At 33.8% G+C, this 19,202-nt stretch overlaps 1 protein-coding gene across 1 annotated transcript in view; it reads right to left on the reverse strand.

Annotated features, from left to right (window-relative positions):
- The window catches only part of LOC108906079 (mucin-5AC), an 87,879-nt gene extending 71,447 nt beyond the window's left edge, over window positions 1-16,432 (reverse strand). Inside the window, exons 1-2 of the mRNA XM_018709228.1 lie at window positions 16,295-16,432; window positions 7,986-8,145 (exon numbers count right to left, since the gene is read on the reverse strand). Of these exons, the coding sequence (XP_018564744.1) occupies window positions 7,986-8,145; window positions 16,295-16,432 (298 nt within the window). The remainder of the gene's footprint in view (window positions 1-7,985; window positions 8,146-16,294) is intronic.
- Between the last annotated feature and the right edge of the window lie 2,770 nt (window positions 16,433-19,202).

Genomic DNA, 19,202 nt, shown 5'->3' on the forward strand with positions numbered 1-19,202 from the left:
TTTTTATTTTCTTTATTGTACATTTATACAACACTACATTTACTCACCATAATTTGAATTTTCAAAATACATATATTTTTGTGTGGAATAAAAGTCTATTCATTAAATTTAAATAAATATTTTGATAATAATATTGAATAATTTTATTTGAATTACTAAAAACCCTCTTAACCCGGTTATGATGCTTAAAGTAGCCTCATGTTTTGAAATGCTGTTTTTATATTGTTTACTTATAAGAGAAATGGACCGAGAAATTGAAGCGGCATAGACAAAGACGGATTGTCGGGGATTAAATTTTAGCTACCTGCTACAATTTAGTACAACCCGGTCACACAAAGTTTTTTTAAAAGTACACCTCATCTATACCGATAATACATAATATAAAAATATTGAATATAAGCACCAGTACTACATTTATTTACGATTTGCATACGTAATGAGCTTTTATTACTCTCTTTCATTTCTAAACAGACTAAATCAAGTAAACCCAGTTCAGCGCCAGGCTGATTCAGACTCTCGAAATTTCAGTTAGTAATTTCTCAATTTAATTTGTAACGAGGTTTTCAATTGAATATAGTGTTTATAGTGAAAAAATTTATATTAACAGGTCGAGCCAACTATACACATAAATTCCAGTTGAATTCTTGTATTTCCAATCTCAGTCCAGCTTCAGTTATGTTTATTTCAACTCTTTATAGACCGAAATATTATGCATAAGAGACGGGTACTAAATAATATCAGAAACGAATGGGATATCTCATATTTCCTTCGTGTATTGTCAGCCTTAAACGAATGTCCTGAAATAAACGTCAAATTTAAGCGCAGTTTTAAACGCTCTAGTAGATTCCCGTAAGAGAGAATAGCCGCTCAGAGATCAAATTACGATATATATGAAATAGACCCATCTCGGAATTATTTTCGAGAATATCTCGCCCTCCGAGGATTTGCTGGGATCGTCTAGTCACGTATATGGTGGGATATGACGGAAAACAGTCTCTGGCTGACCGGACTGGGCCATCAAGTCCGATTTACCGAAATTACAACCTACGTGAGTTCAGATATCACGTAATAAAGAGATGCAACTTTTCCCCATGAATTTTACATACGATCCGTGACACGTTTGGGCAAAAGTGGCTATTTATTTTGATTTAGACGTATAGAGAGGTGTTTTACATTTATATAAGGCATAAATCATCACTGAACGTTAGTGGAATAGCTTTCTGGAAAGGGTACATTTACCTTACCCTCACTTACTGTCAAAAGAAAAGGGGGAGACGGTTTTGTCAATAAAATCATCCACAACAAACTGTATGTAAAATTAAGTATCAATTAAACCGTTTTGTTATTTACAGAAATTGGATTGTATTTGAGGGTTGCTTTCTCTGTACAGCAAGAATAAAACGCTCTCTCAACGGTAATAATAAAGTATTTTATTGAAAACTATGTTGTATAGAAAAAGACGTAAAAGACGTGTTGACGGGGTGAGTGTTCGTTGGAGAGTCCCTGTGTGTGGAGTTGGTCGTAGGTATATGAGTACGCATCTGGTCGCCGGCGCCAGTAGTCCGCCGTAGACTCTTCCTGGAACGCTGGTACGTTCGGCGATGTCATGTTGGTGCTCTTAATGTAATGCTTAAAAATGGTTCTAAAAATAGGTCACTTGCGAACATGTGTACCCACATATTTATTTTTAAGTACTGATTTTGTTAATTTAAACCTGTTGTGTCAAGTTTTTTATTTATTAGCATTTTAAGAAAGTTGTTTAATTAATTAGTTTAAATAACACTCTGTATTATTTGTTTTTATATACAGGGTGTCCGGGAAAATGTGGGAAATCTCTCGGGTGCAGATAGAACTTGAAAAAATAAGATCAAAAGTTCCTATAAAATTTTCGTACAGGCCCTACCTACGGAGCGCTGCAAATTGCTTTTTTTTAATAACTTTTAAAGTACTTAATACAATTTAATAAAAATTTTATGTGATGGACACTAATAAGGACCACTTAAAATAGTGTCCTTGAAACATATTTAGCTTTTTTAGTTCACCAGGGTTTACCGGGCTAAGCTTTACAACTTAATGCCTAAAAATTTATATGTATTTTATTATAGGGAATATGTGTCATTTACCAAATTAGTTTTTTAAATTTATTTAACCTTATTTTCTCTTCGCTTTTGTACATCGTCCTTTGCCATCTGGGAAGAATTAAATATTTGTTATTAAATGACACTTTAGATGTCGTACACAAATATATATCTAAGTGCAAATTTAGATGTTAAGTTAATTACAGAAAAAGTGTAGAATGTACATATAATGTAATTTGAGTTTGATCTGATAGAGTGTATTGAATGTAGATTTACTTACATTTTTAAGAGTGATCCTTTTTTTTAATCATATTGTTGTTTATGAGACAAAATCGCAGTAGGTGGACTGAACAATTGATAATTAAGTACTGACTATTGACAATTTAATTAGATTTGACATTCACCTTCTATTCAGAACTACTTTCAATCAAATGTTCGTATTTGAACAGTCTCAGTAGGTGCTTGTCAAATTGAAATACTTTGTATTCAATTGTTCCAGTTTAATACTCACCTACTACGATTTTATATTAAATAACTTTATTAACAAGACTTTTACGTCAAAAATGATTGGATTATCGGCATATTTTTTAAAATAATATTTTAAACTGAAGCAGAAATAACATCTTACTGTTCTGCATCTAAATTTGACGATTAATATCGCATTCGAGAATGTTAAACAAACAATTTGTATATTTAAAGCATATTCCGCGCAAAACCATTAGATAATAGCCCATAAATATGTATGAGGCGATCCTTAAAACTGGTTTGTATAAAACAAACCAAGATGTGTAGCGGAGCTGCCCGAAAATATTCATATGTGGGGATACGCCGCCAAAGGGTCGCGCAGAGGATTTAAATTTATAATACGCCTTCCTTTTTTCCTTTGTGCGTTGCCAATAACGGTGTATTTTTATTTTTTAATATCCGCATACACTGCAATGGATATCTAGTAGTATTTACAAGGAATTCGACGTTTCGTAATTACATTGTCCGCCCATAATAAACAAAATTGGGCGGATTAAGTGATCAGTCAATGAGACACATATTTCGCCTCAAGTCATATTAAAATATATGAAAAAATTATATGAAAAGGAAAACAAAATCACGTCGTTGAAAAAATAAAGCCGCTGTAAACCGACCCTTACGGTAATCTTCAAGGGAAAATGGAGTGGCAAAGGTGACTAAAAGTATAATGAAAGACGCTTTCCTCCACACGACGGCTTAACAAAAACAGGCTTGACGTCAAAAATGAATCTGCGCGACGAAGAAAGCAACGCGAGCGAGAGAGATGCCGCTACCAGGGCTTCATTAAACCAACCGCTTGTACTTTTATTTCCGCTCTCGCGGAGACGCCGTTTAGAAAGTGAAATGGACCGTGTTATGGTACATTTATGACCAGAAAATATCCAGAACGGCTCCGCCTAATCGTTTCGATTTCCCGCTTTTTGTGAGGGCGGTCGCCGTTGAGGGAATCTTAATAAAGGCAGAGGATATCTTTTAAAACCGGTGAGACGAACTCCCATCCGGAATGGCTCTTTTCACGGGGACCAATTTACGTGGTAGGACTTTATTTGGATATTTGGGGAATATTGGTAAAAATTTTAGGCTTGAGAATCATCGCAATGGGAAGGCTGTGTATTTGAAGAAGTTGACGACTATATTACGCACTCTTCCAAAGCTACGAATTATTATTCAAAAGCCGGTGTAAAACCAGAGTACGAATTATTCCAATTCGGAAATTATAAATTACTTTAATAAAAAAAATCATCAACAACAAATTTGTAAAAACACGCGTTACATACAAAGCATATTAAGTGTGAGAAATAAAAGGAGCCTGCAAGAGATGCTAAGGAAAATCGAAAATGACGTGGAAAGCTTAAGATTGTTATGATATTCTAAGTTGAAACGTTAGATAAGTAAATAGCATAATGTAATGTTGGAAATTTATTTAATTTATTTATTTTAAATTCACGTTAGAAAAAGTTGAGAAAGACTGACAAGAGGGATCTAAAATACCAGACATGAGAAAATGAAGGATAAAATTTACATATAGAATAAGTTTCTTTAATAAAAAGACAAAATCGTTAGATGAATACATCAATCTGTCAAAATAAACTACATAATACAAAATTTTGAATTAAATAGTCTGTAAAAGGCAGCAATATATAGTAGCAAAGTTAGAAAGTACAATTTTGTAAAGTCATGTATCATATAGAAGCACTGGTTTGAGGAAATTTGAAATAAATTAAGATTTTGACAGATAGATTGACGGAGAGAAGGAGTTACACTTATAAATAGAATTCATGCAATAAACTAAGGCTATAATTAAAGTTTATCACCTTCGGTCTATAAGTGCAATCAAAATTAAAGTTCTTTCTATAACTTCATATAGCGATTTTCGGAATGTCAAAACGATGATTTAACATTGTGTGAAATTTGTTGTGTAGAAAGTATTTATAAGATGTAAATTGATTTGTGTTGTGTTAAAAAGACCTTCTAGTAATATAAAACTGTATTTAAATTCCAATTTACGTTCCAAGTAGTGTATAAACATTATTAGTTGTCAAAAAAATGGTGGACCTGAAAACATTTTAGTTATTAATTAATTCAAACAGAAAAGACAGAATAGTGAAAATAAAGAAATATCAATGTCGTGGAACAGTAACATAAACATAGAATTAAGCGAAATAGCACAGTTTGGTTAAATTTTGCAAAAATTTGAAAAATTTGTAAAATGTTTGAAAATGAACGTAGAAGAAAAATATACATATCTATTGAAATTTACAGAAAATTATGTAGAATCTGAATATGTAATTGTCATGCTGCAAAAACATACATAAAGGCATAATTTCCAGTTAAAGAAGTTCATGAAACATCAATATAATGGATCCATAGCAACAGGTTCTTTTGTCTTCAGTTTATAAAAACTAGAACAGGGCTCGTAGTAGTCAGTCTTTCATAATTTGCGAAGTTTTAAACATCGTTTAGTTGCGCCTAAAATAAACAGAAGCAAATCAAAATTAAGTAAATAAGTAAATGGTGAACTTAGTTACCAGTTTTGAAACGTCAATCGACATTCAAAAGTAATCTGCCATCTGCCAAAAGTGTAATTTTCCTCAGCTAAAATTTTTCTCAACTAACCAAATACCTACTGGAAACGTACATAATGGGAACAAATGTTATTTAACCAAAAGTGCAAAGTATAAATTGTCAAATAATAATTAGTGAAGTGCAGTGGGAAAATACAACGCCAGGTGAAATGCAAACCCTATTTACCATTGGAAAACTAAGCACATGGGACCAGTTTTACGAAACTGAAATCCAACATCGACCATCACGAGGATTACGTCACCTGGAAGGCATCAACGAAACCAGCAATACATAAATGCGTTAAACAAATAACTATTAAATATTCTTTCACTCTTTATATAGACATGCGAAGGATATTGTTTTCGTTTGAGTTCATATTTTAATTGGTTCTAAAGGCTCCAATTTTACGACGATGCAGAGATTTAATTATTTAGCAAGAACAAGAGCAAGAACAAGAAGTACAAGAACAAGATGAAGACCAAGAACAATAACAAGAAAATAAACTAGAAAGAAGAGAAATAAGGGCGAGAATAAAGGCTTTTTGTTATATCATGTGATAACATACACTTTATATACGATCAACTCCTTTGTAGATTATGTGACTAATTATTGCAGAATGTCACAGTCGACGTTCGATCACACCTTTTGATGAGCACCAATTCTTGAGGTGGATATTCGCTGTTATTTCTCTGAATATCGGAGATTTGTGATGTTGTCTTTATCAGTCGTCAAATGTCCTTACCCGATGCTTGTGGATTTCGTTACTAGAAAATTCCGTATTGTGTTTTTAGGGGACTCTCGACAGTCTTCAGCGGTCGATGTGCCAGCGGCATGGGGCTCTTTTGCTTTTTTATGTGTTTGGAGGGAGTTTACGTTCACTGGACAGATCCGGCGGAAGAATTCGGAAGATCGGTGAAAATTTTGTACTCGGACGTTTATAACTGTACCTGTATCGTTTTGGAGCTTCAACATTGGTGAAATTTGAATCTAATATTCTAACACGATAACAGTTTTCTTCTAAGCATTTTAAGACTATTTGAATGAATCAGTCTTGATGATAAATGTTGCCAATTATTTACGTAAATATGGAATGTTGAAATACTGCGAGACAAGAACGTTCACTTTATTTACCCGCTGGTAAAACAGATAAACGTTTTACAACCTACAAATCCCGACATATTGTTTTAGCTTTTCATCCGACACTAAGTAAATACCCAAGTTCCGTCGATGGTCGTTCACATTCATGGCAAATTTGTCCGGGGACTCGACACGTCGCCGAACTGGTCTTTGCCCGTATGACGGCGGCCCTCGGAAGATGTATAAATAAATATAAATATAAGGCGGTTGGCAGGCATCCCGGCAGGACATTTGTTTGGCTGTCGTCCTCTGTCGCGGAAACGGGTTTTTTTCTCGGGGCTGAGGCCCCCCCGAAAACCGGGCGAGTTAAAATTATTGACTTGATCTCGCTGTGAGTTCCTTGAACTTCGCATATAATTCTGAATTATACGTATAATCGAGTAGCCGGGGATATGGGGCTCGGCCAGAAGAACCAAATAAAGATCCAATTTCATTTCCATTTATATGAAATTTTGGACATTAAAAATAATAGTTTTTAGTACATGTCAAATGATGTAATATTATTGTACCTGAACAATGTGGTTTCTTTGGGAGTCTTTCTACTATTACTAATCTCTGAATACCCACAAACATACCCGATGTTTGTTCCGCAAGGATCTACCCATGGTCCATTATTATTTACAATATTCATTAATGATATTACTGCTAATTTGGATATAAACGTTCTTATACATCCCGATGCTATTAAGACTTTCTTCTAACAACTAACTCGGATTGTCACCATCAAAATCTTAATCACATTAATTTATGGTGCCTCTAAATGTCATTAAGTGTAATGTGATGTCATATTGCCGTATACTTAATCCTTTAATTTGTAACTACCTGTTGGAAGACGTTTCACCACGGCCGACATGATTTTTATAGGTACTGTCTATTTTATTTCATAGATTATTTAAACTATTATTTGTTAATTATTGATTCCATGCTTTCCTGGTATCTGATGGTTATTTGCTCCACTATGGTACGTCCCCTAGATGCTTATTTCGCAGCTACAAATCCATGGCATAAGCTAGCGCTTCATTGATTGTCTTCATAGACCTTATAAACTACTATTAGGCCAATGATTGTCTTACATCTGGCTAATAGTGAACCTTGCTATGTTTCGCAGACTCGAACACCGTTAATAAAAACTTGAACTGAACTGCTCCATAAAGTCCTGTGGAGCTGTTGGATATGCCAGATGAACTATGTATGTATAGCCCATTGGCTATATCCGTCTCTTAAAAATCCTCATTTGTTTTTTTGGGTCCTACTTTTTAGCTGTACTTGGTAGATCTGTTTGTCACCGATTCTCATTTCTAAGTTTTGCACTAGGTGATTATAATTATTGTATCTTTCGATGCCTAAAGTTTGTAAAATTCTAAGGTTTCACCTCTCAATGATACTACTAGAGATGTAACTTTCATACTGTCAGTCCAGTTATCAACTTTTGCTACGACATTAAACTGTTTCACGTAAATTTGCCAAGAAGGTTTGCCATCACAAACTGGGGGCTGAATTTTGGACGAACCTTGATGAGGCTGTTCAATTTTGACAGTTCTTGTCATGGAATCACGCCTTGTTTTAATATTTTCGAATTATATCTTCATATCTTCTATTTACTTCCTTACAATGGTAATCTCTTCTTCCACTGTTTTCTCTATGTTCTGAAATTTCCTCCCCACGTTCCGAACCGGTTACCTATTTCTGTCTTGATGTTATTCATCCTACTTGCTTGTTCATCGAATTGTTTCTTTATGTCATCTTTCATACTCTGTAACTGATTTTTCACGCCACTTTTGAGTTCGTATTTCATATCTCCCACATCAGATCTTAGTGCATCCAGTGCATCCTGTCCCGTCTGCTTATAACGCGTCTTATCAGATTCTAATACATCTTACCCTGCTTTCATATTTTCTCAAACTTGGACAACTTTGACGTTAGTAATTCTTTCCCGCATTGGCGCGACCATTTATATATTTCTCGTTGTTTCGTCCGTTGTAAAAGAACAACGTTGCTGTTTAATCCAATATTATAGCGATTTGTATTCAACTAATCAAGCGTGCGAATGTGGCACATCGCTACCCGTGGGAATGCCACGCACTTACGACGTCCGTTGAGGAGAAGGCTGTGACTAAACGAAATAATTGGTGTCATTCGGCGTGGTGTGCCATGAAACAAACGAAGAAGATCAGTCCAGAGTGTGCCGTGATCCACAATTTCGCTTTCACCGTAGAACCGACTCGGATTCACTTTTTAGGAGATTATGTAACACGTTCGGACGTGAATAAAATGAGACCCATTGACGTACGTGTAGAATCGTGTATAAATTTGGGAACGTCTGGGGAAAGTGTGAGCGATGTCCTCGGATTGCGGATCCCGTATCAGGAAACGTGACAGGACGAAAGGATAAAAATCTACACTGGGGGATCTAATGGAATGGACAGGGGAGAAAAAAGTGTTCGTCCTTGCCGACTTGGGATGGCACAGATTTGTTTTATCCTCCCGTTTCGGAATTGTTATCGAGAAAAAATGTATGACAACTAATAAAATAATTCAAATGTTTATTTATTTGTTTATTTAGAAATATTTAATGAGAGTAATGATCACAGGATACAGAAGAGTGAAAGTTGAATTAAAGAAAGAACTGACGTTAAGGATAAAATAGCATCGAAATATAAAAACGAGTCGAAGAAAAACTTAACTACGAAACAAAAACAAACAAATAAAACAAAAAGTAAATAACATATACAACACAAACANAGATTTGTTTTATCCTCCCGTTTCGGAACTGTTATCGGGAAAAAATGTATGACAACTAATAATAATAATGTGCTTCAAATGTTTATTTATTTGTCTATTTAGAAATATTTGATGAGAGTCCTGATCACAGGATACAGAAGAGTGAAAGTTGAATTAAAGAAAGAACTAACGTTAAGGATAAAATAGCACCGAAATATAAAAACGAGTCGAAGAAAAACTTAACTACGAAACAAAAACAAACAAATAAAACAAAAAGTAAATAACATATACAACACAAAAAACTTTTTATATTAGTCATAGATGGAAAACATATTAATTGAATATTGCAAACATTATAAGTGTGACCTCAAATAATAATAATCGAGACATATTCTAGTTTGCAACACACAAATCCCAGATATAATGTACAGGGTGTGGCGTCTTTAATGCAGAAAATTAAAAACCTAGACTCTTGACAATAAATGAAGTAAAATAATATATGCTACCATAAGGCGATCGTGAGATTTGAGTATCAAAAATATTTTCCAAAAAATTACAAGAAGTAACAAAATGTTAATGCCGGTCCTGTTTAACATAGCGCAAAAAACATTGACCTAGCCCGCACTCCGTACGGCAGTTGTGGAGTGTCAGTCAGTTGTCAGTGTCAGTACGCGGGTGAATTGCTGCTAAGTTGAGTCAAAAAGATCGCGCTTCTACTGTTTAGACGTTAAGTGTTTATTAAAGACGTTTCTTATTTTTTAAGTTATTGTTTTAACTAAATCGGCAATGGATAACGAGGACAACAATAATACGTTTACTACTATCGAACGATAACGATAAGTTTGCATCTTTTTTGTTTGTCGTGATCCAACCTATCACTTGTTAAAATAATAGTAGTCATTTCTGTAACACCATCTACAAACCTCTTGTCTGGGATTGCACATTATCATTTACAGTGAAATAACTAATTGAATTTTATGTTTATTTTTCCTTTTAATTAAAACGGGCTTCATTATTAAACAAATATGATGATCAAATGAAAATTTAACATCAAATGTAACATCAAAGTCAGTAAATTGCGTTAATCTATTTAACAATTCAGCAATTTTATAATATCTAAATCTAGATAGGATTTGCGTCGACTTAAGACTTAATTTTACATTCAGCAGTAGATTATTATTTAAACACCAACTATTCAGTTTGTTAAGATTGTTTTGTATTTTAGTGTAAACAGTAGAATATGTAACTTTCGAAAACTAATGAAAATCGTCCGCATAAAGTAATTGACATCAAGGCATTCGGTTAGATCATTAATAAAAAACAAATAAGAGTGGCCCTAGAATTGACCCTTGGGGCACCCCTGAAGATTGAGGTCTATGTTAATTTAAATCAGTATTACTCATAGGTTTACAAAGTTTTTTCTACAAATACAGGGTGTTTTTAAATGAAGTAGCAAAAATGGTACCAGTGAATGTAGAGCCACAAATAAGAGGATTGAAGTAAAAATACCTTATATGAAAGTTGCACCCCTGAGGCGATATACCCTCTTAAAAGAGGGGATTGAAATTCACATTTTAATTTTTTTTCTTCAACATAAGGAATGCTAGAGACACGAAACTTGGTATGAGCATCCTACTAATAAAGAGACAACTTTTTAATATTTTTTCGATCATTGGCGTATTTTATAAAGGAGTGAAACAGTCAACCCCATTACAATATTTTATTATAATTTTTTTATATGATGCAAATTATTTATTTAAAAATATTTGTTGGGAAGACTGATTTATTGCGCAACTTTTTTACCTCTTGTAATTTTTCGATAAAACCGATAGTTTTCTAGTAAAAAAAATAGATGTGTCATCGTTCATTAAAGGGGTAATTGCGAAAATTTGTAAAAATAAAGTAGGCGGATTTCATAACGAATAAATTGTTATTTATCATATTAATAAATTGACACTTTCTGTCAACCAATAATTAATACCAACTGATTAATTTATTATCAGAATAATTATGGCAAATAATATTTATACCAATGACGAATATGTCAATATGCTCCAAGTGTTTTTCGAATCCAGAAAAAATGTAACGCTGCAGTAAGATTATACCGCCAAAGATATCCAAACCGACCGATTCCTCATAGACAAACATTAGCCTCGGTGGAAAGAAGGCTTCGCGAAACTGGTAAAATTCAGCCCGATCGTGAGGGTGCCGGAAGAAGGCGTAATAAGACAGGTGTCCAGGCAACTACAAGTTTCGCACAGTCTTGTGTGGAATGTAGCTCATGAAAATCTTTTATACCCTTTTCACCATCAACCCGTGCAAGAATTGAATGACCCTGATTTACCTAACCGCGTGGATTTTTGTCAATGATACATTAATATTTCCAGGCATGACTTAAATTTCGTAATGAATATACTTTTCACCGATGAAGCAATATTTTAGAGTATGTACTGTTTATCTAAATAGAAAAAGTTTTGTGTCTCTAACATTCCTCATGTTAAAGAGAAAAATTAAAATGTGAATTTCAATCCCCTCCTTTAAGAGGGTGCAACGTTCATATAAGGTAGTTTTACTTCAATCCACTTATTTTTGGCTCTACATTCACTGGTACCATTTTTGCTTCTTCATTTAAAAACACCCTGTAGGTATAATTGATTTGTATAAACTGGACTTGTCACTAAATGTAAAATTTTGAGAAATATGATAATTTAACAATAAAAGATGTACTAATAGAGATTTTGTTATCAACGTGTCATATCATGAAACATATTTTGCTGTCAAAGTTATTAGATGTTTTATTTTGTTTTGAGACAATTACAAATTGTATAACAATAGTCAGTAATGCGTATAGCAGATATTTAAAGTAAAAACAAATGTAACTTAACCTAGGAAGCAAAAAACTCACCCAAATAATAAAAACATTTGGTTACTAAATATAATTTTAACTTTACTTTAAATTGATAAAAAGATACTTTATCTTGTCTTAATTCAATAGGTAATTTATTTAAAATTTTAGGCCCCAAATAATTTGGTGACTTATTGGTAATTGACAATTTAGAAAAAGGTACCCGAATATTATTTTTATGCCTTGTATTTACACCATGTATGTCACTACGTAAATAAAATTTTCGCTTATTTTTAAAAACATAAATACACATGTCAAATATAAATAACGAACTTAAAGTTAAAATTTTGTATTGTTTAAAAATATATCTGCAGGAATGTTCAATGGGTACACCAGCAATATTGCGCAAAATACGCTTGTGTGAAATAAAAACAGAATGTGGGAGGGTGGAATCACCAAAGAAACAGACACCATAACGAAGACGCGATTCTACTTGAGCATAATATAAATTAAGCAACTGGTTTTTGAATAAAATTGTTTTCATGTTTTTAAATAAAAAATTTATTGAAACGAGATGGTTGCAATGCACTGCCTAAAGCGTCATTCTTAATGATACAGTTATTAATTGTTATTGTTAGGTCGTCACATTTTCTCTGTCTGTTATGAAATCTTATCATTTGCGTTTTATTTACATTTAAATATAAATAGTTCTGATTAAACCATGCACATATATTTTCAATCGTTTTATTAATATTGATGTTAAGATTTTTATCCGAGTTACTTGAAATAATCAGAGATAAATCGTCGGCATACATGGTAAAAGCTTTGTTACCTATTACATTTTCTATTGAGTTGACATACAAAACAAAAAGCACAGGTCCCAGAACAGAGCCCTGGGGCACTCCCATTTCAATGAAGCTGTAGTCAGAATTGATCTCATTCAAAGTATCGGATTTAATGTGTTGTATAGAGACATATTGTTTCCGAAATTTAAAAAAACACAGTAACCAGTTCAATGGAACACCTCTTATGCCAACATAAAGTTTGGTAAGTAAATTATCGTGATTAACGCAGTCGAATGCCCTACTAAGATCACAGAAAATCCCGACAGGGCACTCGCCTGCATCAATACATCTAATGACTTCTTCATAAAAAGAGTGTGTAGCCGTTATAGTGGACCGCCCTGAACGAAATCCGTGTTGGTTATTAGTTAAAATTCTTGTTTTGTTTAAGAAATTTGTCAAACGTTCTAAATAAACATATTCAAAAATCTTTGAAAAGCTGAGAGGAAGAGTAATTGCTCTATAGTTTTCTAATGATAAACGATCACTTTTTTTAAAAATAGGTAGTACTTTTCCCAGCTTTAAAGTGTCGGGAAAGATACCGGTTTGAAAGGATTACGAATATGCTTTCATTAAATTGTTTTCCATTGCATTTTCGCTTTCTGTCACTTCGTTAATTTGATAGTTGGTTTAAAAAAAGTAACAACAGTCAGTGGCGGCGTAGACATTTTTTTAACCCTTTTTTGTATTTAGAATTAATAACAGAACAACTGATAACAGAATGAGAGCATTATTTGATTTTACTACCTTTACTTTTCTCTTTGATTTATTTAGAAGGATAAATTTACCTCCTTTCAATTTTCTTCTCGAAGAAAAATCGACACGTTCCCGTACGAGTCAGGTCGACCTCATCGTACGGCACGAGGTAGACCCGGCAACGCCGCGCCGTCACCGTCCCGGCACGAGGCATCCCTCGTAGCAACCCCCGGCAGCAAAAAGTGCGCCTCAGGAGTGTGTTTACGTTCCCGACGCAATCATTCCGTAGCAGTTTGTGTCCCCTTTATCTCCTAGCCGGGACAAATAGGTACGATAAAGAGAGCAAGGAGAAAGGATATAATTAAATCGGGCCCCGTCGACGGGCGGCGCGATGCCGCCGCCGCCGAGATGATATATCTGCCCCCTTCTTCGCGAGCGGCCTTCTATTCTAATTAAATGATTTAAAGCAGAGACATGTGTAAGTGACAAATACCCTGGCAGCGGGGCATTTGTCTGGGAAGTAGCTTGTCTCTCGCAAGGGGTTACGTCTGAATTTTCACCTCTGTTTCCAACTTCGGAGGAAGTAATTTTAACGTGGCTATACACAAGAGCATTACATTTAGAATACAATATTTTGCATGCCATGTTAAGTAGGTATTTACTTTGTAACAAAATTGTAGTTAAATATTTCACCGATCAACATTAAAGACGTAGTTTTAGTGACAACTGTCAGGAACTAAAGTGTCACATTTACTGCCTAGGCATTAGAATCATTTTTACTGTCGCTAAATTAAAAATTAAAATATGTTCTTTAACGAAAGTAATTTTATTTATTTTAAACATTTAGAGTGAAATTAGAACAACTTGTAAGGGATATCCTTTACCCTGTTTGTTTTGAAACATTTACTTCGTCTATGTAGGATGAATTTTTTTCACTAGTAGATGGCCCATGAACTACTGAATCCTTCAAAGTGGTCGAATTATTTCAAATATCGCTTCTAGTACTTGATGTACTTGCATTAGGGAGAATTTTTTTGCTGATTTACAAGTTATGGACTCCTCAATGTAGTATTCAGCTACCGTTGCTGATTTCCATCCACCAGGCATTTTTAAAGTTGTGATATCAGCTCCTCAATTTATTGATAGTGTAGCGTAGGGAAACAATATCCGGTATATTCGTGAGCATCCTTCAATTTGAGAAATATAGCAACTTGTTTTGGTATTTTCCCAAATGTATGAATTCCTATTAATTGGTTATATGCTTTACCATTTGAATATATGTCTAAAGAATATTTTTTTCTTTGTTTTTATAGTTCGCAGAGTGATCTAGCAATCTATTTCCCATATCTTCAATAACTCTAATTTTTATTTGAAGTAATTCCTCACATCGACACACCCCAGATATAAAATCATTGCCACCTAAAATAATAATGGTCAGTATTCTTCTTTACAAAAACGTTTGTTTATAATAATTACCTTTGTACATAAATACGTACCATCAGGGGCCCCTATTAGAAATTTTTAATTTGTTCATTTTCTAAAACGAGTAATTCTTTAGCACGATAAATACTCAGTGTATTTGGAATTCCTTCGATCTATATACAATGTGATGATAAAATTTGGAACTTTTATACTGAGACATATCGATTTTGTTCTAGGGGGACAGGCATCTTTTAAAATGATTCAGTTGTGTACATGGTGACTCAGAAACGCTGGACGGCCAATAAATTTGTTTTTTCTTACGGAACACCCTGTATATTTTTCCATATTCGGATAAATCTTCCTCTTATGAATACAGTGATGCAGGTTTTATAGGTCTAGCTCAAATAACAAGCGAGATATTGCGAGAAAATGACATTTAATTCAAAAAATTATTTAATGTCATTTTTCATAAAAGAAATTGTACTTGGAAACGAAATAAATGCAAATAATTAACGAAATTTAACGTAAATTTTCAAATTGTCCTCCACCAACAATTTGGCACTGGCCCACGTGAGTGTAAACCCTTTGCACACTACGCTCAATAATTTCTGGGATGATTATTTCCATTTCAGTACGAATTCTCAGTTGTAAGTCTGACAAATTGTTTGGTCGATTGAAGTATACCCTAGATCTTAAATAACCCCATAGAAAAAAATCCAGAGGAGTCAAGTCGGGGGAATGCGGGGGCCACCTCAAGAAATCCTCTCCGCCCTATCTATCTTTCAGGAAATAATATCATCAAGATATTGCCGAACTTCTAAGCCAAAGTAAGGTGGAGCTCCATCTTGTTGAAACCAAATATTTTCATAAGGTATATCGCCGTCTGCAGCATTGGGAAAAAGAACTGCTACAGCCGGCACCAACTCAAAACGCAGAAAATCTAAATATCTAGGTTTTCTTAAAAAGTAAGTAAGTAACCTGAAAATCGCCTTCCTATGATTCCCACCCATGCATTTAATTTGTCTTTACGCTGACTGTGGAATTCTTGCGCCTAATGGGGATTATTGTCATTTGCAAATATCTACAATTATGGCGATGTACTGAATCATTTAAACAGAATGTGGCCTTGCCAGAAAAAAATATGTTGCTTAGAAAGTTTGGATTTTCATCACACCGTAACATTAATTGTTCACAAAAGTGCAACCGGCAGTCTGGGTCATCCTCATTTAATTCCTATATCAGCTGGACTTTATATCCATGATACTTTTCTGTACGAAGCAACTTTACAACATATGATTGGTCCACATTGTTGTTTAGGGCTAGTTGTCTTGTTGAGTGATGAGAATTTTCTTCAATTTCCAGCAATACATATAAATTGGTTTCTTCAGCGATTGGAGGTCGATCTTGTCGTATCCTATCTTTTACATACCCAGTCTCTGTAAGCTTGGGACCAATTTACTCACCGTAAATCGTGCAATTGGTAGTCCATCAGCATGTGTTTGATTAAACAGCTCACATGCTTCCGCATGGATTCGTAGCTTGTCACCATATCCAACCATCATTAATATCTCTATCCTTTCAGGTTCAGTTAAATGTGCCATTCCTTGTAAGCTCCAAAAAATTCAGTAATAAATTTGCCAAGTTTATTAAGGTTATAATAAGGTACTAATTTGTGAAAATGTCACGCAACAATAGTGTTTTTGTTTCTAATTTTTTGAAATAAATGTCATTTTTTCGCAATAAGTCGCTTGTTATTTGAGATAGACCCATCAAACCTGACATCACTGTATTCGCAAGAGAAAGATTTATCCGAATAAGAAAAAATATATATGGTGTTCCGTAAGAAAAAACAAATTTATTGGCGGTCCAGCTTATCTGGGTCTGTATACAACTGAATCATTTTAAAATATGCCTCTCCCGAGAACAAAATCGACCTGTTTCGACGTTTTTTTAAAAATCACTCAGTATAAAAGTTATGAATTTTGTTCCAAACTTTCATTATCATCACACTGTATATGAATTTCAACGTTAGGTAATTTAAGTTTTTTTTTAGTTTTTTCCCAGTCTCTCTGTTTTGATATCACCTATAATTTTTTCAGCATCTTTTTCTCATATTTCCACGGTTCCACTCATATGTTCTCGTCGTGGTGTTGTTATATTACTCATTTCCTTTCCTCTCATACAAAACCGCTTTAGTTCGTATAATTTTTTTACTACATTTCAATCATTGTTCTCAAATGTTCACTGTTCATTTTTTATAATTATTCAGTCTCTATCCAGAATACTGATTTGTAAACTTTTCAGTTTCTTTCTCTTTTTGTATAACAACGATCCGAAATACTTCTTTATCTTTACTCTTTTAATTGCACATATCATCTGCCATTCTTTTTCAGTTTGCTAATGTACGCTTCAGACTTATTCCAAATTATATTCCAGTGATTCTTCTCACATCAAATACCTCACCTTTTACTTTTCGGTTCAATTCACAATTATTTTAAATTAAACCGAATTTGTTCGATCTCTACACTTGACTGAAATGTTTGGCGATACAAGCGGGTAAAACGAACGCTAATTTTTTTATATATGTAAATTTTGATGAGCCAGATGTTAACTCCCACGAAATTTTCTGGTGGAAAAACAAAAATTCAAACGGAACGCTAGATATACAACGAGGAGTGTAATATTATAGAATTTCAGGCACAACCTGCCAAGCCTAGCGATATTAATTACACCGTGGGTGTGATCCGTGCAATTTTTTGCCGATCTTTCGAAACAATATACGAATATTTTCAAGATGACGCCAGACTGTTAACCAAACAAAAAAGTTTATTAACTCACAATTGTTCCAACAGTTTATACAAACCGTTGGTCACCGTTTGTCGTTTATTAATATCCCATTAATAGTTTAAAAATAGCCGTAAGGTGGGCAGCCGATGAATTATTCAAACCGGAATGAAGGTGGGTGCAGTTGCGGGTACGCCGTTTTGCCCTGTTTGACCGATTAACGCCGCCAGTCATTCTAAATAATGACGCGGACAGGAACGGTAGCAAGCGATGACGTCTTGACGGGCGATGACGAATATTTCACAAGCCGAAGAAAATCGAAGGAAAACCTTGTTTTAACGTCTAGAGGTACTTTTCCGTTGTTTATGAAGATCTTGTACGTGGTTGACTAAAGAATAGGCATTATAAAGCTGGAAGGGTGTTTTTTTTTGCTCCATGTGTGACCTTGTCTCTTTAAAGAGTGGCGCAGATGCCGGATTGCCCTGATATTGGATACAAGAGTTGGTATTTGAATTTCAAGACTTTCTCGCAATATCTTTAAATATTTATCAAACTACATTTGCAATAATAACATCTAGTAGTTAGAAAATGATGATAAATTCATCTATCTTCTTATTAACTAACATTCACTGGAAAGACGATAGTGTACAGGTATGGTCAATTGGTTTTGAGATTATCATTACTTTATTTATTGTTTATTTATGCATTTATTTAATTTAATTCATCTAAAGGAAAGGAATTCTAATTATAAAATAAATAAATACATTATTATACACTACGGGAAAAAATTAAAGGAACAAATAATTTTCTTGAATTTTTTAGTGAATTTCGAAATATTTCCGTGAAATATGGTCGTATCGAGATAAAATAAAAAAGCGTTTTGAAGCTTTAAGTATCTAATTTCAAGATCTTTAGACATTTTTTTGAGTTACGGTTGTCAAGCAATCAAAAGAAATACTTCGAGACATTTTTTTTCCAAATATTGTTTTTTAGGACTGTCCATGAACTTAGGAAATTTTTTTCATGGAAAATTATTTTCTCGTAGTATTTATTTTCATTGCTCAATATCTCAAAAAAATTTTTGTCTAAAAATCTTAAAACTAGAGACTTAAGGATGTATATCGGGTTTACTCAAATGCACAGACGTACTAGAAATTTATATAGCGTACTACCCAGTGCTCCCTCTGTGCGTCATATTTTTTTGTAATTTTTTTTTAATCTAGATTTTGAGATATTGTTGTTGAAAGTTGTTCGTTTTAACATAGGTTTATATGGCGAAGATGGACGGTGCGGCTTTTTTTGCCCATAACTGAGAAACAGATGTAGAAATTGTGTAATAAAACTTTTCCATAGATAGTACACAGTATTATCTTATTTTTGATGTAAAACTATTGTAAGTTTTGAACATAGTACAGCTGTATTAATTGGAAACAGAAACCAATAATTATTGCATTTCTGTCTGACTTGAGGATTAATGTGGCAACGTCGCAATCAGCTGACAGCAAGGAGGGAATACATTTGAAAGACTTGATAAAAACGAAATTGATTTCAAACATATACATTTTTCCTAAATCCCATGTACATTGT

This window comes from Anoplophora glabripennis, unplaced genomic scaffold, assembly GCF_000390285.2.
Source record: "Anoplophora glabripennis isolate ALB-LARVAE unplaced genomic scaffold, Agla_2.0 scaffold220, whole genome shotgun sequence".
Lineage (NCBI taxonomy): Eukaryota > Metazoa > Arthropoda > Insecta > Coleoptera > Cerambycidae > Anoplophora > Anoplophora glabripennis.